At 43.8% G+C, this 26,585-nt stretch overlaps 1 protein-coding gene across 2 annotated transcripts in view; it reads left to right on the top strand.

Annotated features, from left to right (window-relative positions):
- The window catches only part of LOC5504201 (integrator complex subunit 8), a 40,622-nt gene that overhangs the window by 11,988 nt on the left and 2,049 nt on the right, over nucleotides 1-26,585 (top strand). For both annotated transcript variants that reach the window (XM_048721000.1, XM_048720999.1), the window contains one exon: nucleotides 26,342-26,484. In XM_048721000.1, coding sequence (XP_048576957.1) covers nucleotides 26,342-26,484 — 143 coding nt within the window. The remainder of the gene's footprint in view (nucleotides 1-26,341; nucleotides 26,485-26,585) is intronic.

The following is a 26,585-nucleotide window of genomic DNA, read 5'->3' as shown; positions in this document are numbered from 1 at the left end:
TCAGACTTAGGGGCGCCAGGATAGGCCTCACAATACTACAATAAACTATGACAATATCAGACTTAGGGGCGCCAGGATAGGGCTCACAATACTACAATAAACTAGGACAATATCAGACTTAGGGGGGCCAGGATAGGGCTCACAATACTACAATAAACTAGGACAATATCAGACTTAGGGGGGGCAGGATAGGCCTCACAATACTACAATAAACTAGGACAATATCAGACTTAAGGGCACCAGGATAGGGCTCACAATACTACAATAAACTAGGACAATATCAGGCTTAGGGGCGCCAGGATAGGCCTCACAATACTACAATAAACTAGGACAATATCAGACTTAGGGGCGCCAGGATAGGGCTCACAATACTACAATAAACTAGGACAATATCAGACTTAGGGGCGCCAGGATAGGGCTCACAATACTACAATAAACTAGGACAATATCAGACTTAGGGGCACCAGGATAGGCCTCACAATACTACAATAAACTAGGACAATATCAGACTTAGGGGTGCCAGGATAGGGCTCACAATACTACAATAAACTAGGACAATATCAGACTTAGAGGCACCAGGACAGGGCTCACAATACTACAATAAACTAGGACAATATCAGACTTAGGGGCGCCAGGATAGGGCTCACAATACTACAATAAACTAGGACAATATCAGACTTAGGGGCGCCAGGATAGGGCTCACAATACTACAATAAACTAGGACAATATCAGACTTAGGGGCACCAGGATAGGGCTTACAATACTACAATAAACTAGGACAATATCAGGCTTAGGGGCACCAGGATAGGGCTCACAATACTACAATAAACTAGGACAATATCAGACTTAGGGGCGCCAGGATAGGCCTCACAATACTACAATAAACTAGGACAATATCAGGCTTAGGGGCACCAGGATAGGGCTCACAATACTACAATAAACTAGGACAATATCAGACTTAGAGGCACCAGGACAGGGCTCACAATACTACAATAAACTAGGACAATATCAGACTTAGGGGCGCCAGGATAGGCCTCACAATACTACAATAAACTAGGACAATATCAGACTTAGGGGGGCCAGGATAGGGCCCACAATACTACAATAAACTAGGACAATATCAGACTTAGGGGCGCCAGGATAGGGCTCACAATACTACAATAAACTAGGACAATATCAGGCTTAGGGGCGCCAGGATAGGGCTCACAATACTACAATAAACTAGGACAATATCAGACTTAGGGGCGCCAGGATAGGCCTCACAATACTACAATAAACTAGGACAATATCAGACTTAGGGGGGGCAGGATAGGCCTCACAATACTACAATAAACTAGGACAATATCAGACTTAGGGGCGCCAGGATAGGGCTCACAATACTACAATAAACTAGGACAATATCAGACTTAGGGGGGGCAGGATAGGCCTCACAATACTACAATAAACTAGGACAATATCAGACGTAGGGGCGCCAGGATAGGGCTCACAATACTACAATAAACTAGGACAATATCAGACTTAGGGGCGCCAGGATAGGCCTCACAATACTACAATAAACTAGGACAATATCAGACTTAGGGGCACCAGGATAGGCCTCACAATACTACAATAAACTAGGACAATATCAGACTTAGGGGCACCAGGATAGGCCTCACAATACTACAATAAACTAGGACAATATCAGACTTAGGGGCGCAAAGATAGGCCTCACAATACTACAATAAACTAGGACAATATCAGGCTTAGGGGCGCCAGGATAGGCCTCACAATACTACAATAAACTAGGACAATATCAGGCTTAGGGGCGCCAGTATAGGGCTCACAATACTACAATAAACTAGGACAATATCAGACTTAGGGGCGCCAGGATAGGGCTCACAATACTACAATAAACTAGGACAATATCAGACTTAGGGGCGCCAGGATAGGGCTCACAATACTACAATAAACTAGGACAATATCAGGCTTAGGGGCGCCAGGATAGGCCTCACAATACTACAATAAACTAGGACAATATCAGACTTAGGGGCACCAGGATAGGCCTCACAATACTACAATAAACTAGGACAATATCAGACTTAGGGGCGCCAGGATAGGGCTCACAATACTACAATAAACTAGGACAATATCAGACTTAGGGGCACCAGGATAGGCCTCACAATACTACAATAAACTAGGACAATATCAGGCTTAGGGGGGCCAGGATAGGCCTCACAATACTACAATAAACTAGGACAATATCAGACTTAGGGGCGCCAGGATAGGGCTCACAATACTACAATAGACTAGGACAATATCAGACTTAGGGGCGCCAGGATAGGGCTCACAATACTACAATAGACTAGGACAATATCAGACTTAGGGGCACCAGGATAGGCCTCACAATACTACAATAAACTAGGACAATATCAGACTTAGGGGCGCCAGGATAGGCCTCACAATACTACAATAAACTAGGACAATATCAGACTTAGGGGCACCAGGATAGGCCTCACAATACTACAATAAACTAGGACAATATCAGACTTAGGGGCGCCAGGATAGGCCTCACAATACTACAATAAACTAGGACAATATCAGACTTAGGGACACCAGGATAGGGCTCACAATACTACAATAGACTAGGACAATATCAGACTTAGGGGCGCCAGGATAGGGCTCACAATACTACAATAGACTAGGACAATATCAGACTTAGGGGCGCCAGGATAGGGCTCACAATACTACAATAGACTAGGACAATATCAGACTTAGGGGGGCCAGGATAGGCCTCACAATACTACAATAAACTAGGACAATATCAGACTTAGGGGCGCCAGGATAGGCCTCACAATACTACAATAGACTAGGACAATATCAGACTTAGGGACACCAGGATAGGGCTCACAATACTACAATAAACTAGGACAATATCAGACTTAGGGGCGCCAGGATAGGGCTCACAATACTACAATAAACTAGGACAATATCAGACTTAGGGGCGCCAGGATAGGGCTCACAATACTACAATAAACTAGGACAATATCAGACTTAGAGGCACCAGGATAGGCCTCACAATACTACAATAAACTAGGACAATATCAGACTTAGGGGGGCCAGGATAGGGCTCACAATACTACAATAAACTAGGACAATATCAGACTTAGGGGCGCCAGGATAGGGCTCACAATACTACAATAAACTAGGACAATATCAGACTTAGGGGCGCCAGGATAGGGCTCACAATACTACAATAAACTAGGACAATATCAGACTTAGGGGCGCCAGGATAGGCCTCACAATACTACAATAAACTAGGACAATATCAGACTTAGGGGCGCCAGGATAGGCCTCACAATACTACAATAAACTAGGACAATATCAGACTTAGGGGGGGCAGGATAGGCCTCACAATACTACAATAAACTAGGACAATATCAGACTTAGGGGCACCAGGATAGGCCTCACAATACTACAATAAACTAGGACAATATCAGACTTAGGGGCAACAGGATAGGGCTCACAATACTACAATAAACTAGGACAATATCAGACTTAAGGGCGCCAGGATAGGGCTCACAATACTACAATAAACTAGGACAATATCAGGCTTAGGGGGGCCAGGATAGGCCTCACAATACTACAATAAACTAGGACAATATCAGGCTTAGGGGTACCAGGATAGGCCTCACAATACTACAATAAACTAGGACAATATCAGACTTAGGGGCACCAGGATAGGCCTCACAATACTACAATAAACTAGGACAATATCAGACTTAGGGGCACCAGGATGGGGCTCACAATACTACAATAAACTAGGACAATATCAGACTTAGGGGCGCCAGGATAGGCCTCACAATACTACAATAAACTAGGACAATATCAGGCTTAGGGGCGCCAGGATAGGCCTCACAATACTACAATAAACTAGGACAATATCAGACTTACGGGCGCCAGGATAGGCCTCACAATACTACAATAAACTAGGACAATATCAGACCTAGGGGCGCCAGGATAGGCCTCACAATACTACAATAAACTAGGACAATATCAGACTTAGGGGCGCCAGGATATGGCTCACAATACTACAATAAACTAGGACAATATCAGACTTAGGGGCACCAGGATAGGCCTCACAATACTACAATAAACTAGGACAATATCAGACTTAGGGGGGCCAGGATAGGGCTCACAATACTACAATAAACTAGGACAATATCAGGCTTAGGGGCGCCAGGATAGGGCTCACAATACTACAATAAACTAGGACAATATCAGACTTAGGGGTACCAGGATAGGCCTCACAATACTACAATAAACTAGGACAATATCAGACTTAGGGGCGCCAGGATAGGGCTCACAATACTACAATAAACTAGGACAATATCAGACTTAGGGGCACCAGGATAGGGCTCACAATACTACAATAAACTAGGACAATATCAGGCTTAGGGGCGCCAGGATAGGGCTCACAATACTACAATAAACTAGGACAATATCAGACTTAGGGGCGCCAGGATAGGGCTCACAATACTACAATAAACTAGGACAATATCAGGCTTAGGGGCGCCAGGATAGGCCTCACAATACTACAATAAACTAGGACAATATCAGACTTAGGGGCGCCAGGATAGGCCTCACAATACTACAATAAACTAAGACAATATCAGACTTAGGGGCGCCAGGATAGGCCTCACAATACTACAATAAACTAGGACAATATCAGACTTAGGGGGGCCAGGATAGGGCTCACAATACTACAATAGACTAGGACAATATCAGGCTTAGGGGCGCCAGGATAGGCCTCACAATACTACAATAAACTAGGACAATATCAGGCTTAGGGGCGCCAGGATAGGGCTCACAATACTACAATAAACTAGGACAATATCAGACTTAGGGGGGCCAGGATAAGCCTCACAATACTACAATAAACTAGGACAATATCAGACTTAGGGGCGCCAGGATAGGCCTCACAATACTACAATAGACTAGGACAATATCAGACTTAGGGGCACCAGGATAGGCCTCACAATACTACAATAAACTAGGACAATATCAGACTTAGGGGGGCCAGGATAGGCCTCACAATACTACAATAAACTAGGACAATATCAGGCTTAGGGGCGCCAGGATAGGGCTTACAATACTACAATAAACTAGGACAATATCAGACTTAGGGGGGCCAGGATAGGCCTCACAATACTACAATAAACTAGGACAATATCAGACTTAGGGGGGCCAGGATAGGCCTCACAATACTACAATAAACTAGGACAATATCAGGCTTAGGGGCGCCAGGATAGGGCTTACAATACTACAATAAACTAGGACAATATCAGACTTAGGGGGGCCAGGATAGGCCTCACAATACTACAATAAACTAGGACAATATCAGACTTAGGGGCGCCAGGATAGGGCTTACAATACTACAATAAACTAGGACAATATCAGACTTAGGGGGGCCAGGATAGGGCTCACAATACTACAATAAACTAGGACAATATCAGGCTTAGGGGCGCCAGGATAGGGCTTACAATACTACAATAAACTAGGACAATATCAGACTTAGGGGCGCCAGGATAGGGCTCACAATACTACAATAAACTAGGACAATATCAGGCTTAGAGGCGCCAGGATAGGGCTCACAATACTACAATAAACTAGGACAATATCAGACTTAGGGGCGCCAGGATAGGGCTTACAATACTACAATAAACTAGGACAATATCAGACTTAGGGGGGCCAGGATAGGCCTCACAATACTACAATAAACTAGGACAATATCAGACTTAGGGGCGCCAGGATAGGGCTCACAATACTACAATAAACTAGGACAATATCAGACTTAGGGGCGCCAGGATAGGGCTCACAATACTACAATAAACTAGGACAATATCAGACTTAGGGGCGCCAGGATAGGGCTCACAATACTACAATAAACTAGGACAATATCAGACATAGGGGCGCCAGGATAGGGCTCACAATACTACAATAAACTAGGACAATATCAGACTTAGGGGCACCAGGATAGGCCTCACAATACTACAATAAACTAGGACAATATCAGACTTAGGGGCGCCAGGATAGGCCTCACAATACTACAATAAACTAGGACAATATCAGACTTAGAGGCGCCAGGATAGGGCTCACAATACTACAATAAACTAGGACAATATCAGACTTAGGGGGGCCAGGATAGGCCTCACAATATTACAATAGACTAGGACAATATCAGACTTAGGGGCGCCAGGATAGGCCTCACAATACTACAATAAACTAGGACAATATCAGACTTAGGGGCGCCAGGATAGGGCTCACAATACTACAATAAACTAGGACAATATCAGACTTAGGGGCGACAGGATAGGCCTCACAATACTACAATAGACTAGGACAATATCAGACTTAGGGGGGCCAGGATAGGCCTCACAATATTACAATAGACTAGGACAATATCAGACTTAGGGGCGCCAGGATAGGCCTCACAATACTACAATAAACTAGGACAATATCAGACTTAGGGGCGACAGGATAGGCCTCACAATACTACAATAGACTAGGACAATATCAGACTTAGGGGCACCAGGATAGGCCTCACAATACTACAATAGACTAGGACAATATCAGACTTAGGGGCGACAGGATAGGCCTCACAATACTACAATAGACTAGGACAATATCAGACTTAGGGGGGCCAGGATAGGCCTCACAATACTACAATAAACTAGGACAATATCAGACTTAGGGGCGACAGGATAGGCCTCACAATACTACAATAGACTAGGACAATATCAGACTTTGGGGGGCCAGGATAGGCCTCACAATATTACAATAGACTAGGACAATATCAGACTTAGGGGCGCCAGGATAGGGCTCACAATACTACAATAAACTAGGACAATATCAGACTTAGGGGCACCAGGATAGGGCTCACAATACTACAATAGACTAGGACAATATCAGACTTAGGGGCACCAGGATAGGGCTCACAATACTACAATAAACTAGGACAATATCAGACTTAGGGGCGCCAGGATAGGCCTCACAATACTACAATAAACTAGGACAATATCAGACTTAGGGGCGCCAGGATAGGGCTCACAATACTACAATAAACTAGGACAATATCAGACTTAGGGGCGCCAGGATAGGCCTCACAATACTACAATAAACTAGGACAATATCAGACTTAGGGGCACCAGGATAGGCCTCACAATACTACAATAAACTAGGACAATATCAGACTTAGGGGGGCCAGGATAGGGCTCACAATACTACAATAAACTAGGACAATATCAGACTTAGGGGCGCCAGGATAGGGCTCACAATACTACAATAAACTAGGACAATATCAGACTTAGGGGCGCCAGGATAGGGCTCACAATACTACAATAAACTAGGACAATATCAGACTTAGGGGCGCCAGGGTAGGCCTCACAATACTACAATAAACTAGGACAATATCAGACTTAGGGGCGCCAGGATAGGCCTCACAATACTACAATAAACTAGGACAATATCAGGCTTAGGGGCGCCAGGATAGGGCTCACAATACCACAATAAACTAGGACAATATCAGGCTTAGGGGCGCCAGGATAGGCCTCACAATACTACAATAAACTAGGACAATATCAGACTTAGGGGGGCCAGGATAGGCCTCACAATACTACAATAAACTAGGACAATATCAGACTTAGGGGCGCCAGGATAGGGCTCACAATACTACAATAGACTAGGACAATATCAGACTTAGGGGCGCCAGGATAGGCCTCACAATACTACAATAAACTATGACAATATCAGACTTAGGGGCGCCAGGATAGGGCTCACAATACTACAATAAACTAGGACAATATCAGACTTAGGGGCGCCAGGATAGGCCTCACAATACTACAATAAACTAGGACAATATCAGACTTAGGGGCGCCAGGATAGGGCTCACAATACTACAATAAACTAGGACAATATCAGGCTTAGGGGCACCAGGATAGGGCTCACAATACTACAATAAACTAGGACAATATCAGACTTAGGGGCGCCAGGATAGGCCTCACAATACTACAATAAACTAGGACAATATCAGACTTAGGGGCGCCAGGATAGGGCTCACAATACTACAATAAACTAGGACAATATCAGACTTAGGGGGGCCAGGATAGGGCTCACAATACTACAATAAACTAGGACAATATCAGACTTAGGGGCACCAGGATAGGCCTCACAATACTACAATAAACTAGGACAATATCAGACTTAGGGGCGCCAGGATAGGCCTCACAATACTACAATAAACTAGGACAATATCAGACTTAGGGGCGCCAGGATAGGGCTCACAATACTACAATAAACTAGGACAATATCAGACTTAGGGGGGCCAGGATAGGGCTCACAATACTACAATAAACTAGGACAATATCAGACTTAGGGGGGGCAGGATAGGCCTCACAATACTACAATAAACTAGGACAATATCAGACTTAGGGGCGCCAGGATAGGCCTCACAATACTACAATAAACTAGGACAATATCAGACTTAAGGGCACCAGGATAGGGCTCACAATACTACAATAAACTAGGACAATATCAGGCTTAGGGGCGCCAGGATAGGCCTCACAATACTACAATAAACTAGGACAATATCAGACTTAGGGGCGCCAGGATAGGGCTCACAATACTACAATAAACTAGGACAATATCAGACTTAGGGGCGCCAGGATAGGGCTCACAATACTACAATAAACTAGGACAATATCAGACTTAGGGGCACCAGGATAGGCCTCACAATACTACAATAAACTAGGACAATATCAGACTTAGGGGTGCCAGGATAGGGCTCACAATACTACAATAAACTAGGACAATATCAGACTTACGGGCGCCAGGATAGGGCTCACAATACTACAATAAACTAGGACAATATCAGGCTTAGGGGCGCCAGGATAGGCCTCACAATACTACAATAAACTAGGACAATATCAGACTTAGGGGCGCCAGGATAGGGCTCACAATATTACAATAAACTAGGACAATATCAGACTTAGGGGCGCCAGGATAGGGCTCACAATACTACAATAGACTAGGACAATATCAGGCTTAGGGGCGACAGGATAGGCCTCACAATACTACAATTAACTAGGACAATATCAGACTTAGGGGCGCCAGGATAGGCCTCACAATACTACAATAAACTAGGACAATATCAGACTTAGGGGCGCCAGGATAGGCCTCACAATACTACAATAAACTAGGACAATATCAGGCTTAGGGGCGCCAGGATAGGCCTCACAATACTACAATAAACTAGGACAATATCAGGCTTAGGGGCACCAGGATAGGGCTCACAATACTACAATAAACTAGGACAATATCAGACTTAGAGGCACCAGGACAGGGCTCACAATACTACAATAAACTAGGACAATATCAGACTTAGGGGCGCCAGGATAGGCCTCACAATACTACAATAAACTAGGACAATATCAGACTTAGGGGCGCCAGGATAGGGCTCACAATACTACAATAAACTAGGACAATATCAGACTTAGGGGCACCAGGATAGGGCTTACAATACTACAATAAACTAGGACAATATCAGGCTTAGGGGCACCAGGATAGGGCTCACAATACTACAATAAACTAGGACAATATCAGACTTAGGGGCGCCAGGATAGGCCTCACAATACTACAATAAACTAGGACAATATCAGGCTTAGGGGCACCAGGATAGGGCTCACAATACTACAATAAACTAGGACAATATCAGACTTAGAGGCACCAGGACAGGGCTCACAATACTACAATAAACTAGGACAATATCAGACTTAGGGGCGCCAGGATAGGCCTCACAATACTACAATAAACTAGGACAATATCAGACTTAGGGGGGCCAGGATAGGGCCCACAATACTACAATAAACTAGGACAATATCAGACTTAGGGGCGCCAGGATAGGGCTCACAATACTACAATAAACTAGGACAATATCAGGCTTAGGGGCGCCAGGATAGGGCTCACAATACTACAATAAACTAGGACAATATCAGACTTAGGGGCGCCAGGATAGGCCTCACAATACTACAATAAACTAGGACAATATCAGACTTAGGGGGGGCAGGATAGGCCTCACAATACTACAATAAACTAGGACAATATCAGACTTAGGGGCGCCAGGATAGGGCTCACAATACTACAATAAACTAGGACAATATCAGACTTAGGGGGGGCAGGATAGGCCTCACAATACTACAATAAACTAGGACAATATCAGACGTAGGGGCGCCAGGATAGGGCTCACAATACTACAATAAACTAGGACAATATCAGACTTAGGGGCGCCAGGATAGGCCTCACAATACTACAATAAACTAGGACAATATCAGACTTAGGGGCACCAGGATAGGCCTCACAATACTACAATAAACTAGGACAATATCAGACTTAGGGGCACCAGGATAGGCCTCACAATACTACAATAAACTAGGACAATATCAGACTTAGGGGCGCCAGGATAGGCCTCACAATACTACAATAAACTAGGACAATATCAGACTTAGAGGCGCCAGGATAGGGCTCACAATACTACAATAAACTAGGACAATATCAGACTTAGGGGGGCCAGGATAGGCCTCACAATATTACAATAGACTAGGACAATATCAGACTTAGGGGCGCCAGGATAGGCCTCACAATACTACAATAAACTAGGACAATATCAGACTTAGGGGCGCCAGGATAGGGCTCACAATACTACAATAAACTAGGACAATATCAGACTTAGGGGCGACAGGATAGGCCTCACAATACTACAATAGACTAGGACAATATCAGACTTAGGGGGGCCAGGATAGGCCTCACAATATTACAATAGACTAGGACAATATCAGACTTAGGGGCGCCAGGATAGGCCTCACAATACTACAATAAACTAGGACAATATCAGACTTAGGGGCGACAGGATAGGCCTCACAATACTACAATAGACTAGGACAATATCAGACTTAGGGGCACCAGGATAGGCCTCACAATACTACAATAGACTAGGACAATATCAGACTTAGGGGCGACAGGATAGGCCTCACAATACTACAATAGACTAGGACAATATCAGACTTAGGGGGGCCAGGATAGGCCTCACAATACTACAATAAACTAGGACAATATCAGACTTAGGGGCGACAGGATAGGCCTCACAATACTACAATAGACTAGGACAATATCAGACTTTGGGGGGCCAGGATAGGCCTCACAATATTACAATAGACTAGGACAATATCAGACTTAGGGGCGCCAGGATAGGGCTCACAATACTACAATAAACTAGGACAATATCAGACTTAGGGGCACCAGGATAGGGCTCACAATACTACAATAGACTAGGACAATATCAGACTTAGGGGGGCCAGGATAGGCCTCACAATACTACAATAAACTAGGACAATATCAGACTTAGGGGCGCCAGGATAGGGCTCACAATACTACAATAAACTAGGACAATATCAGACTTAGGGGCGCAAAGATAGGCCTCACAATACTACAATAAACTAGGACAATATCAGACTTAGGGGCGCCAGGATAGGGCTCACAATACTACAATAAACTAGGACAATATCAGGCTTAGGGGCACCAGGATAGGGCTCACAATACTACAATAAACTAGGACAATATCAGACTTAGGGGCGCCAGGATAGGCCTCACAATACTACAATAAACTAGGACAATATCAGACTTAGGGGCACCAGGATAGGCCTCACAATACTACAATAAACTAGGACAATATCAGACTTAGGGGCGCCAGGATAGGCCTCACAATACTACAATAAACTAGGACAATATCAGACTTAGGGGGGCCAGGATAGGCCTCACAATACTACAATAAACTAGGACAATATCAGGCTTAGGGGCGCCAGGATAGGGCTCACAATACTACAATAGACTAGGACAATATCAGACTTAGGGGGGCCAGGATAGGCCTCACAATACTACAATAAACTAGGACAATATCAGACTTAGGGGCACCAGGATAGGCCTCACAATACTACAATAAACTAGGACAATATCAGACTTAGGGGCGCCAGGATAGGCCTCACAATACTACAATAAACTAGGACAATATCAGACTTAGGGGGGCCAGGATAGGCCTCACAATACTACAATAAACTAGGACAATATCAGGCTTAGGGGCGCCAGGATAGGGCTCACAATACTACAATAGACTAGGACAATATCAGACTTAGGGGGGCCAGGATAGGCCTCACAATATTACAATAGACTAGGACAATATCAGACTTAGGGGCGCCAGGATAGGCCTCACAATACTACAATAAACTAGGACAATATCAGACTTAGGGGCGACAGGATAGGCCTCACAATACTACAATAGACTAGGACAATATCAGACTTAGGGGCACCAGGATAGGCAACAACAACAACAACAACAACAACAACAATATAACTTTATTTATACCACACACAGAAATTACAGTAAGAAAATAAATAATAATTACAGATTTTGGGTATTGGCTGCCTAGAAGTAACTAAAAAGCTAATCTGGCTAGGCAGCACAAAATAGTTCAATTAAATGGAGCGTATAGCAAGGACGTACAAGGCACGAATACAAAATACATGAAAGCAGCAGCAAAATAAAATGCAATAGGCCTCACAATACTACAATAAACTAGGACAATATCAGACTTAGGGGGGCCAGGATAGGCCTCACAATACTACAATAAACTAGGACAATATCAGGCTTAGGGGCGCCAGGATAGGGCTTACAATACTACAATAAACTAGGACAATATCAGACTTAGGGGGGCCAGGATAGGCCTCACAATACTACAATAAACTAGGACAATATCAGACTTAGGGGCGCCAGGATAGGGCTTACAATACTACAATAAACTAGGACAATATCAGACTTAGGGGGGCCAGGATAGGGCTCACAATACTACAATAAACTAGGACAATATCAGGCTTAGGGGCGCCAGGATAGGGCTTACAATACTACAATAAACTAGGACAATATCAGACTTAGGGGCGCCAGGATAGGGCTCACAATACTACAATAAACTAGGACAATATCAGGCTTAGAGGCGCCAGGATAGGGCTCACAATACTACAATAAACTAGGACAATATTAGTCTTAGGGGCGCCAGGATAGGGCTTACAATACTACAATAAACTAGGACAATATCAGACTTAGGGGGGCCAGGATAGGCCTCACAATACTACAATAAACTAGGACAATATCAGACTTAGGGGCGCCAGGATAGGGCTCACAATACTACAATAAACTAGGACAATATCAGACTTAGGGGCGCCAGGATAGGGCTCACAATACTACAATAAACTAGGACAATATCAGACTTAGGGGCGCCAGGATAGGGCTCACAATACTACAATAAACTAGGACAATATCAGACATAGGGGCGCCAGGATAGGGCTCACAATACTACAATAAACTAGGACAATATCAGACTTAGGGGCACCAGGATAGGCCTCACAATACTACAATAAACTAGGACAATATCAGACTTAGGGGCGCCAGGATAGGGCTTACAATACTACAATAAACTAGGACAATATCAGACTTAGGGGGGCCAGGATAGGCCTCACAATACTACAATAAACTAGGACAATATCAGACTTAGGGGCGCCAGGATAGGGCTTACAATACTACAATAAACTAGGACAATATCAGACTTAGGGGGGCCAGGATAGGGCTCACAATACTACAATAAACTAGGACAATATCAGGCTTAGGGGCGCCAGGATAGGGCTTACAATACTTTAATAAACTAGGACAATATCAGACTTAGGGGCGCCAGGATAGGGCTCACAATACTACAATAAACTAGGACAATATCAGGCTTAGAGGCGCCAGGATAGGGCTCACAATACTACAATAAACTAGGACAATATTAGTCTTAGGGGCGCCAGGATAGGGCTTACAATACTACAATAAACTAGGACAATATCAGACTTAGGGGGGCCAGGATAGGCCTCACAATACTACAATAAACTAGGACAATATCAGACTTAGGGGCGCCAGGATAGGGCTCACAATACTACAATAAACTAGGACAATATCAGACTTAGGGGCGCCAGGATAGGGCTCACAATACTACAATAAACTAGGACAATATCAGACTTAGGGGCGCCAGGATAGGGCTCACAATACTACAATAAACTAGGACAATATCAGACATAGGGGCGCCAGGATAGGGCTCACAATACTACAATAAACTAGGACAATATCAGACTTAGGGGCACCAGGATAGGCCTCACAATACTACAATAAACTAGGACAATATCAGACTTAGGGGCACCAGGATAGGGCTCACAATACTACAATAAACTAGGACAATATCAGACTTAGGGGGGCCAGGATAGGGCTCACAATACTACAATAAACTAGGACAATATCAGGCTTAGGGGCACCAGGATAGGGCTCACAATACTACAATAAACTAGGACAATATCAGACTTAGGGGGGCCAGGATAAGCCTCACAATACTACAATAAACTAGGACAATATCAGGCTTAGGGGCGCCAGGATAGGGCTCACAATCCTACAATAAACTAGGACAATATCAGACTTAGGGGCGCCAGGATAGGGCTCACAATACTACAATAAACTAGGACAATATCAGGCTTAGGGGCGCCAGGATAGGGCTCACAATACTACAATAAACTAGGACAATATCAGACTTAGGGGCACCAGGATAGGCCTCACAATAACAATACTACAATAAACTAGGACAATATCAGACTTAGGGGCGCCAGGATAGGGCTCACAATACTACAATAAACTAGGACAATATCAGACTTAGGGGCACCAGGATAGGGCTCACAATACTACAATAAACTAGGACAATATCAGGCTTAGGGGCACCAGGATAGGGCTCACAATACTACAATAAACTAGGACAATATCAGACTTAGGGGCACCAGGATAGGGCTCACAATACTACAATAAACTAGGACAATATCAGGCTTAGGGGCACCAGGATAGGGCTCACAATACTACAATAAACTAGGACAATATCAGACTTAGGGGCACCAGGATAGGGCTCACAATACTACAATAAACTAGGACAATATCAGGCTTAGGGGCGCCAGGATAGGGCTCACAATACTACAATAAACTAGGACAATATCAGACTTAGGGGCGCCAGGGTAGGCCTCACAATACTACAATAAACTAGGACAATATCAGGCTTAGGGGCGCAAAGATAGGCCTCACAATACTACAATAAACTAGGACAATATCAGACTTAGGGGCGCCAGGATAGGGCTCACAATACTACAATAGACTAGGACAATATCAGACTTAGGGGCGCCAGGATAGGCCTCACAATACTACAATAAACTAGGACAATATCAGACTTAGGGGTGCCAGGATAGGGCTCACAATACTGCAATAAACTAGGACAATATCAGGCTTAGGGGCGCCAGGATAGGGCTCACAATACTACAATAGACTAGGACAATATCAGACTTAGGGGCGCCAGGATAGGCCTCACAATACTACAATAAACTAGGACAATATCAGACTTAGGGGCGCCAGGATAGGGCTCACAATACTACAATAAACTAGGACAATATCAGACTTAGGGGCGCCAGGAAAGGCCTCACAATACTACAATAAACTAGGACAATATCAGACTTAGGGGGGCAAAGATAGGCCTCACAATACTACAATAAACTAGGACAATATCAGACTTAGGGGCGCAAAGATAGGCTTCACAATACTACAATAAACTAGGACAATATCAGACTTAGGGGCGCCAGGGTAGGCCTCACAATACTACAATAAACTAGGACAATATCAGACTTAGGGGCGCCAGGATAGGGCTCACAATACTACAATAAACTAGGACAATATCAGGCTTAGGGGCACCAGGATAGGCCTCACAATACTACAATAAACTAGGACAATATCAGACTTAGGGGGGCAAAGATAGGCCTCACAATACTACAATAAACTAGGACAATATCAGACTTAGGGGCACCAGGATAGGCCTCACAATACTACAATAAACTAGGACAATATCAGACTTAGGGGCGCCAGGATAGGGCTCACAATACTACAATAAACTAGGACAATATCAGACTTAGGGGCGCCAGGATAGGGCTCACAATACTACAATAAACTAGGACAATATCAGACTTAGGGGCACCAGGATAGGCCTCACAATACTACAATAAACTAGGACAATATCAGACTTAGGGGCGCCAGGATAGGGCTCACAATACTACAATAAACTAGGACAATATCAGACTTAGGGGCGCCAGGATAGGCCTCACAATACTACAATAAACTAGGACAATATCAGACTTAGGGGGGCCAGGATAGGCCTCACAATACTACAATAGACTAGGACAATATCAGACTTAGGGGCGCCAGGATAGGGCTCACAATACTACAATAAACTAGGACAATATCAGACTTAGGGGCGCCAGGATAGGCCTCACAATACTACAATAAACTAGGACAATATCAGACTTAGGGGCCCCAGATTAGGGCTCACAATACTACAATAAACTAGGACAATATCAGACATAGGGGCGCCAGGATAGGCCTCACAATACTACAATAAACTAGTACAATATCAGACTTAGGGGCGCCAGGATAGGGCTCACAATACTACAATAAACTAGGACAATATCAGGCTTAGGGGCGCCAGGGATGGGGCTCACAATACTACAATAAACTAGGACAATATCAGGCTTAGGGGCGCCAGGATAGGCCTCACAATACTACAATAAACTAGGACAATATCAGACTTAGGGGCACCAGGATAGGGCTCACAATACTACAATAAACTAGGACAATATCAGACTTAGGGGCGCCAGGATAGGCCTCACAATACTACAATAAACTAGGACAATATCAGGATTAGGGGCGCCAGGATAGGCCTCACAATACTACAATAGACTAGGACAATATCAGACTTAGGGGCGCCAGGATAGGGCTCACAATACTACAATAAACTAGGACAATATCAGACTTAGGGGCACCAGGATAGGCCTCACAATACTACAATAAACTAGGACAATATCAGGCTTAGGGGCGCCAGGATAGGCCTCACAATACTACAATAAACTAGGACAATATCAGACTTAGGGGCACCAGGATAGGCCTCACAATACTACAATAAACTAGGACAATATCAGACTTAGGGGCACCAGGATAGGCCTCACAATACTACAATAAACTAGGACAATATCAGACTTAGGGGCACCAGGATAGGGCTCACAATACTACAATAAACTAGGACAATATCAGGATTAGGGGCGCCAGGATAGGGCTCACAATACTACAATAAACTAGGACAATATCAGACTTACGGGCACCAGGATAGGCCTCACAATACTACAATAGACTAGGACAATATCAGACTTAGGGGCACCAGGATAGGCCTCACAATACTACAATAGACTAGGACAATATCAGACTTAGGGGCACCAGGATAGGGCTCACAATACTACAATAAACTAGGACAATATCAGACTTAGGGGCGCCAGGATAGGCCTCACAATACTACAATAGACTAGGACAATATCAGACTTAGGGGCACCAGGATAGGGCTCACAATACTACAATAAACTAGGACAATATCAGACTTAGGGGCGCCAGGATAGGCCTCACAATACTACAATAAACTAGGACAATATCAGACTTAGGGGCGCCAGGATAGGGCTCACAATACTACAATAAACTAGGACAATATCAGGCTTAGGGGGGCCAGGATAGGCCTCACAATACTACAATAAACTAGGACAATATCAGGCTTAGGGGCGCCAGGATAGGCCTCACAATACTACAATAAACTAGGACAATATCAGACTTAGGGGCGCCAGGATAGGGCTCACAATACTACAATAAACTAGGACAATATCAGACTTAGGGGCACCAGGATAGGCCTCACAATACTACAATAGACTAGGACAATATCAGACTTAGGGGCACCAGGATAGGGCTCACAATACTACAATAAACTAGGACAATATCAGACTTAGGGGCGCCAGGATAGGCCTCACAATACTACAATAGACTAGGACAATATCAGACTTAGGGGCACCAGGATAGGGCTCACAATACTACAATAAACTAGGACAATATCAGACTTAGGGGCGCCAGGATAGGCCTCACAATACTACAATAAACTAGGACAATATCAGACTTAGGGGCGCCAGGATAGGGCTCACAATACTACAATAAACTAGGACAATATCAGGCTTAGGGGGGCCAGGATAGGCCTCACAATACTACAATAAACTAGGACAATATCAGGCTTAGGGGCGCCAGGATAGGCCTCACAATACTACAATAAACTATGACAATATCAGACTTAGGGGCGCCAGGATAGGGCTCACAATACTACAATAAACTAGGACAATATCAGACTTAGGGGCGCCAGGATAGGGCTCACAATACTACAATAAACTAGGACAATATCAGACTTAGGGGCGCCAGGATAGGGCTCACAATACTACAATAAACTAGGACAATATCAGGCTTAGGGGCGCCAGGATAGGGCTCACAATACTACAATAAACTAGGACAATATCAGACTTAGGGGCGCCAGGATAGGCCTCACAATACTACAATAAACTAGGACAATATCAGGCTTAGGGGCGCCAGGATAGGGCTCACAATACTACAATAAACTAGGACAATATCAGACTTAGGGGCGCCAGGATAGGGCTCACAATACTACAATAAACTAGGACAATATCAGACTTAGGGGCGCAAAGATAGGCCTCACAATACTACAATAAACTAGGACAATATCAGGCTTAGGGGCGCCAGGATAGGGCTCACAATACTACAATAAACTAGGACAATATCAGGCTTAGGGGCGCCAGGATAGGCCTCACAATACTACAATAAACTAGGACAATATCAGGCTTAGGGGCGCCAGGATAGGGCTCACAATACTACAATAAACTAGGACAATATCAGACTTAGGGGCGCCAGGATAGGGCTCACAATACTACAATAAACTAGGACAATATCAGACTTAGACGCACCAGGATAGGGCTCACAATACTACAATAAACTAGGACAATATCAGGATTAGGGGCGCCAAGATAGGGCTCACAATACTACAATAAACTAGGACAATATCAGACTTAGGGGCGCCAGGATAGGCCTCACAATACTACAATAAACTAGGACAATATCAGACTTAGGGGCGCCAGGATAGGGCTCACAATACTACAATAGACTAGGACAATATCAGGATTAGGGGCGCCAGGATAGGGCTCACAATACTACAATAAACTAGGACAATATCAGGATTAGGGGCGCCAGGATAGGCCTCACAATACTACAATAAACTAGGACAATATCAGGATTAGGGGCGCCAGGATAGGCCTCACAATACTACAATAAACTAGGACAATATCAGGCTTAGTGGCACCAGGATAGGCCTCACAATACTACAATAAACTAGGACAATATCAGGATTAGGGGGGCCAGGATAGGCCTCACAATACTACAATAAACTAGGACAATATCAGACTTAGGGGCGCCAGGATAGGCCTCACAATACTACAATAAACTAGGACAATATCAGACTTAGGGGCGCCAGGATAGGGCTCACAATACTACAATAAACTAGGACAATATCAGGCTTAGGGAAGCCAGGATAGGCCTCACAATACTACAATAAACTAGGACAATATCAGACTTAGGGGCACCAGGATAGGGCTCACAATACTACAATAAACTAGGACAATATCAGACTTAGGGGCGCCAGGATAGGCCTCACAATACTACAATAAACTAGGACAATATCAGACTTAGGGGCGCCAGGATAGGGCTCACAATACTACAATAAACTAGGACAATATCAGACTAGGGGCGCCAGGATAGGCCTCACAATACTACAATAAACTAGGACAATATCAGACCTAGGGGCGCCAGGATAGGGCTCACAATACTACAATAAACTAGGACAATATCAGACTTAGGGGCGCCAGGATAGGGCTCACAATACTACAATAAACTAGGACAATATCAGACTTAGGGGCGCCAGGATAGGGCTCACAATACTACAATAAACTAGGACAATATCAGACTTAGGGGCGCCAGGACAGAGCTCACAATACTACAATAAACTAGGACAATATCAGACTTAGGGACGCCAGGATAGGGCCCACAATACTACAATAAACTAGGACAATATCAGGCTTAGGGGCGCCAGGATAGGCCTCACAATACTACAATAAACTAGGACAATATCAGACTTAGGGGCGCCAGGATAGGGCTCACAATACTACAATAAACTAGGACAATATCAGACTTAGGGGCGCCAGGATAGGGCCCACAATACTACAATAAACTAGGACAATATCAGACTTAGGGGCGCCAGGATAGGCCTCACAATACTACAATAAACTAGGACAATATCAGACTTAGGGGCGCCAGGATAAGGCTCACAATACTACAATAAACTAGGACAATATCAGACTTAGGGGCGCCAGGATAGGGCTCACAATACTACAATAAACTAGGACAATATCAGGCTTAGGGGCGCCAGGATAGGGCTCACAATACTACAATAAACTAGGACAATATCAGACTTAGGGGCGCCAGGATAGGCCTCACAATACTACAATAAACTAGGACAATATCAGGCTTAGGGGCGCCAGGATAGGGCTCACAATACTACAATAAACTAGGACAATATCAGACTTAGGGGCGCCAGGATAGGGCTCACAATACTACAATAAACTAGGACAATATCAGACTTAGGGGCGCAAAGATAGGCCTCACAATACTACAATAAACTAGGACAATATCAGGCTTAGGGGCGCCAGGATAGGGCTCACAATACTACAATAAACTAGGACAATATCAGGCTTAGGGGCGCCAGGATAGGCCTCACAATACTACAATAAACTAGGACAATATCAGGCTTAGGGGCGCCAGGATAGGGCTCACAATACTACAATAAACTAGGACAATATCAGACTTAGGGGCGCCAGGATAGGGCTCACAATACTACAATAAACTAGGACAATATCAGACTTAGACGCACCAGGATAGGGCTCACAATACTACAATAAACTAGGACAATATCAGGATTAGGGGCGCCAAGATAGGGCTCACAATACTACAATAAACTAGGACAATATCAGACTTAGGGGCGCCAGGATAGGCCTCACAATACTACAATAAACTAGGACAATATCAGACTTAGGGGCGCCAGGATAGGGCTCACAATACTACAATAGACTAGGACAATATCAGGATTAGGGGCGCCAGGATAGGGCTCACAATACTACAATAAACTAGGACAATATCAGACTTAGGGGCGCCAGGATAGGCCTCACAATACTACAATAAACTAGGACAATATCAGGATTAGGGGCGCCAGGATAGGCCTCACAATACTACAATAAACTAGGACAATATCAGGATTAGGGGGGCCAGGATAGGCCTCACAATACTACAATAAACTAGGACAATATCAGACTTAGGGGCGCCAGGATAGGCCTCACAATACTACAATAAACTAGGACAATATCAGACTTAGGGGCGCCAGGATAGGGCTCACAATACTACAATAAACTAGGACAATATCAGGCTTAGGGAAGCCAGGATAGGCCTCACAATACTACAATAAACTAGGACAATATCAGACTTAGGGGCACCAGGATAGGGCTCACAATACTACAATAAACTAGGACAATATCAGACTTAGGGGCGCCAGGATAGGCCTCACAATACTACAATAAACTAGGACAATATCAGACTTAGGGGCGCCAGGATAGGGCTCACAATACTACAATAAACTAGGACAATATCAGACTAGGGGCGCCAGGATAGGCCTCACAATACTACAATAAACTAGGACAATATCAGACCTAGGGGCGCCAGGATAGGGCTCACAATACTACAATAAACTAGGACAATATCAGACTTAGGGGCGCCAGGATAGGGCTCACAATACTACAATAAACTAGGACAATATCAGACTTAGGGGCGCCAGGATAGGGCTCACAATACTACAATAAACTAGGACAATATCAGACTTAGGGGCGCCAGGACAGAGCTCACAATACTACAATAAACTAGGACAATATCAGACTTAGGGACGCCAGGATAGGGCCCACAATACTACAATAAACTAGGACAATATCAGGCTTAGGGGCGCCAGGATAGGCCTCACAATACTACAATAAACTAGGACAATATCAGACTTAGGGGCGCCAGGATAGGGCTCACAATACTACAATAAACTAGGACAATATCAGACTTAGGGGCGCCAGGATAGGGCCCACAATACTACAATAAACTAGGACAATATCAGGATTAGGGGCGCCAGGATAGGCCTCACAATACTACAATAAACTAGGACAATATCAGACTTAGGGGTGCCAGGATAGGGCTCACAATACTACAATAAACTAGGACAATATCAGACTTAGGGGCACCAGGATAGGGCTCACAATACTACAATAAACTAGGACAATATCAGACTTAGGGGCGCCAGGATAGGGCTCACAATACTACAATAAACTAGGACAATATCAGACTTAGGGGCGCCAGGATAGGGCTCACAATACTACAATAAACTAGGACAATATCAGACTTAGGGGCGCCAGGATAGGCCTCACAATACTACAATAAACTAGGACAATATCAGGCTTAGGGGGGCCAGGATAGGCCTCACAGTACTACAATAAACTAGGACAATATCAGACTTAGGGGCACCAGGATAGGCCTCACAATACTACAATGAACTAGGACAATATCAGACTTAGGGGCGCCAGGATAGGGCTCACAATACTACAATAAACTAGGACAATATCAGGATTAGGGGCGCCAGGATAGGCCTCACAATACTACAATAAACTAGGACAATATCAGACTTAGGGGCGCCAGGATAGGGCCCACAATACTACAATAAACTAGGACAATATCAGGATTAGGGGCGCCAGGATAGGCCTCACAATACTACAATAAACTAGGACAATATCAGACTTAGGGGCGCCAGGATAGGGCTCACAATACTACAATAAACTAGGACAATATCAGACTTAGGGGCACCAGGATAGGGCTCACAATACTACAATAAACTAGGACAATATCAGACTTAGGGGCGCCAGGATAGGCCTCACAATACTACAATAGACTAGGACAATATCAGACTTAGGGGTGCCAGGATAGGGCTCACAGTACTACAATAAACTAGGACAATATCAGACTTAGGGGCACCAGGATAGGCCTCACAATACTACAATAAACTAGGACAATATCAGACTTAGGGGCACCAGGATAGGGCTCACAGTACTACAATAAACTAGGACAATATCAGACTTAGGGGCACCAGGATAGGCCTCACAATACTACAATAAACTAGGACAATATCAGACTTAGGGGCGCCAGGATAGGCCTCACAATACTACAATAAACTAGGACAATATCAGACTTAGGGGCGCCAGGATAGGGCTCACAATACTACAATAAACTAGGACAATATCAGACTTAGGGGCGCCAGGATAGGGCTCACAATACTACAATAGACTAGGACAATATCAGACTTAGGGGCGCAAAGATAGGCCTCACAATACTACAATAAACTAGGACAATATCAGGCTTAGGGGCACCAGGATAGGGCTCACAATACTACAATAAACTAGGACAATATCAGGCTTAGGGGCACCAGGATAGGCCTCACAATACTACAATAAACTAGGACAATATCAGGCTTAGGGGCACCAGGATAGGCCTCACAATACTACAATAAACTAGGACAATATCAGGCTTAGGGGCGCCAGGATAGGGCTCACAATACTACAATAGACTAGGACAATATCAGACTTAGGGGCGCAAAGATAGGCCTCACAATACTACAATAAACTAGGACAATATCAGACTTAGGGGCACCAGGATAGGCCTCACAATACTACAATAAACTAGGACAATATCAGACTTAGGGGCACCAGGATAGGCCTCACAATACTACAATAGACTAGGACAATATCAGACTTAGGGGCACCAGGATAGGCCTCACAATACTACAATAAACTAGGACAATATCAGACTTAGGGGCACCAGGATAGGGCTCACAATACTACAATAGACTAGGACAATATCAGACTTAGGGGCACCAGGATAGGGCTCACAATACTACAATAAACTAGGACAATATCAGGCTTAGGGGCACCAGCTTTCTTTAAGACGCATAAGGCATAAAGTCGTTTACGAGCTCTTTTAAAAATATAGTCAATGTGATGTCTCCAGGACAGATTACTGGACAGGTGCACACCTAGGATCTTATAAGTTGCTACTCGTTCAATAACTTGACCTGCTAGTTGTAAATGTAATTGAATGTACTTGCATCATGTTAGAAACAATAGCTCACTTCATTTTAACTAACTTCAACTTGCTTACCTCACTTAAACATGCCTAAGCTCACCTCATTTCAACTTACCTTATTTATCCTCACTTCAACTTACCTTAGCTCTACTGTCCTCTCGTGCTGATAAAACTTCGTAACCACTTTGCTGACATTAGTATCTGTACATTATCAGGATTTTCTGTTGTACATATTAGTCCATATGAAATTTCAGTAGGCGAAATTACAGGGAAATTCGGCTAGAACACGTTTGCCGTAAAATCGTGGCTTAGACGAAAATCGCCGAAATTCAGGCACATGTAAGACAAAAGAATTTCGGTACAGCCAAATTCTGATGAATTTCTGGTATTTTCGGATGTGTTCGAGGTAATTATGTGAACTTCAGCCAATGTCTTTTGCTTACTTTCCGTCAGTACTGTACCTCATTTCACCCCAGTTCAACTTACCTTAGCTCAACTTACTTCAACTTACCTTAGCTCACCACACTTAAACTTACCTTAGCTTACCTAACTTAAACTTGCCTAAGCTCACCTCACTTTAACTTACGTTAGCTCACCCCACTTTAACTTACCTTAGCTCACCTTACTTAAACTTACCTTAGCTTACCTCGCATAAACTATCCTTAGCTCACCTCACTTCAACTTAACAAAGCCCACCCCTATCAGCCGCCATTTTGTCATCCTTGCAAAGTATCAGGTGTGAAAAAGCATCCATTTCCATCGGCTGGTATGGGGAAGCCAATGCAATATTTTCGATTGAATTTGGTAAATAAAGTATTAGACTTTGTTTTTAAATGGTTATTCCGAGGTTTTAGCACATTATGTGCCTTCCAATTTTAAATAAATACAATAAGAAATGTATGGCTGACACCAAGGGCTCTTTAACTTTCCTTAGCACACTTCACTTTAACTAACCTTAGCTCAGCTCACTTCAAATTACCTTCAACTTAGCTTACCTCAGTTCAACTTACCTTAGTTCACCTCAATTTACTTTACCTTAACTTACCTCACTTCATCTTACCTTAGCTCAGCTCACTTAAACTTTAAATTAATTTAGCTCACCTCAACTTACCTTCAACTTAGCTTACCTCAGTTCAACTTACCTTAGCTCACCTCAATTTACTTTACCTTAACTTACCTCACTTCATCTTACCTTAGCTCAACTCACTTAAACTTTAAATTAATTTAGCTCACCTCAACTTACCTTCAACTTAGCTTACCTCAGTTCAACTTTTCATGGCTAACCTCAATTCAACTTACCATAGCTCACCTCAATTCAACTTACCTTAGCTCACCTCACTTTAACATACCTTAGCTCAGCTCACTTCAAATTACCTTCAACTTAGCTTACCTCAGTTAAACTTTTCATGGCTTACCTCACTTCACTTACCATAGCTCACCTCACTTTAACATACCTTAGCTCAGCTCACTTCAAATAACCTTCAACTTAGCTTCCCTCAGTTCAACTTTTCATGGCTAACCTCAATTCAACTTACCATAGCTCATCTCAATTCAACTTACCTTAGCTCACCTCACTTTAACATACCTTAGCTCAGCTCAATTCAAATTACCTTCAACTTAGCTTACCTCAGTTCAACTTTTGATGGCTTACCTCACTTCAATTACCATAGCTCACCTCACTTCACTTACCATAGCTCACCTCACTTCAACTTACCTTAGCTCAGCTCACTTCAACTTACCTTAGCTCACCTCACTTTAACATACCTTAGCTCAGCTCACTTCAAATAACCTTCAACTTAGCTTACCTCGGTTCAACTTTTCATGGCTTACCTCACTTCACTTACCATAGCTCACCTCACTTCAACTTACCTTAGCTCACCTCACTTTAACATACCATAGCTCAGCTCACTTCAAATAACCTTCAACTTAGCTTCCCTCAGTTCAACTTACCTTAGCTCACCTCACTTTAACTTTAACTTAATTTAGCTGAATTCTCCTAATCCCTATTTCTTGTCTCAGGAGTATAAAATTTCAGTGAGCCTTTTAAGGTATGCACTTGAGCAGATTGAAGGATTAACCTTGGGCCCTGTGGAAAGGATTAGGAACAGTCTACATCAAGAGCTTCTTGTGCTGGACATCAAACTAAACTCAGGGAAAAACAAGTATGAGAAAATTCTAGACTTCTTAAAGACTCTGAAGCTGACTTTTGCAAATAATTTAGTTCAGGAAACAAGATGTTGCTATTGAGATCCATATTTTATTA

The sequence above is a fragment of the Nematostella vectensis genome, chromosome 13 (assembly GCF_932526225.1).
Source record: "Nematostella vectensis chromosome 13, jaNemVect1.1, whole genome shotgun sequence".
In the NCBI taxonomy this organism is placed as follows: Eukaryota; Metazoa; Cnidaria; class Anthozoa; order Actiniaria; family Edwardsiidae; genus Nematostella; species Nematostella vectensis.
This window is presented reverse-complemented; position numbering and strand designations above follow the sequence as displayed.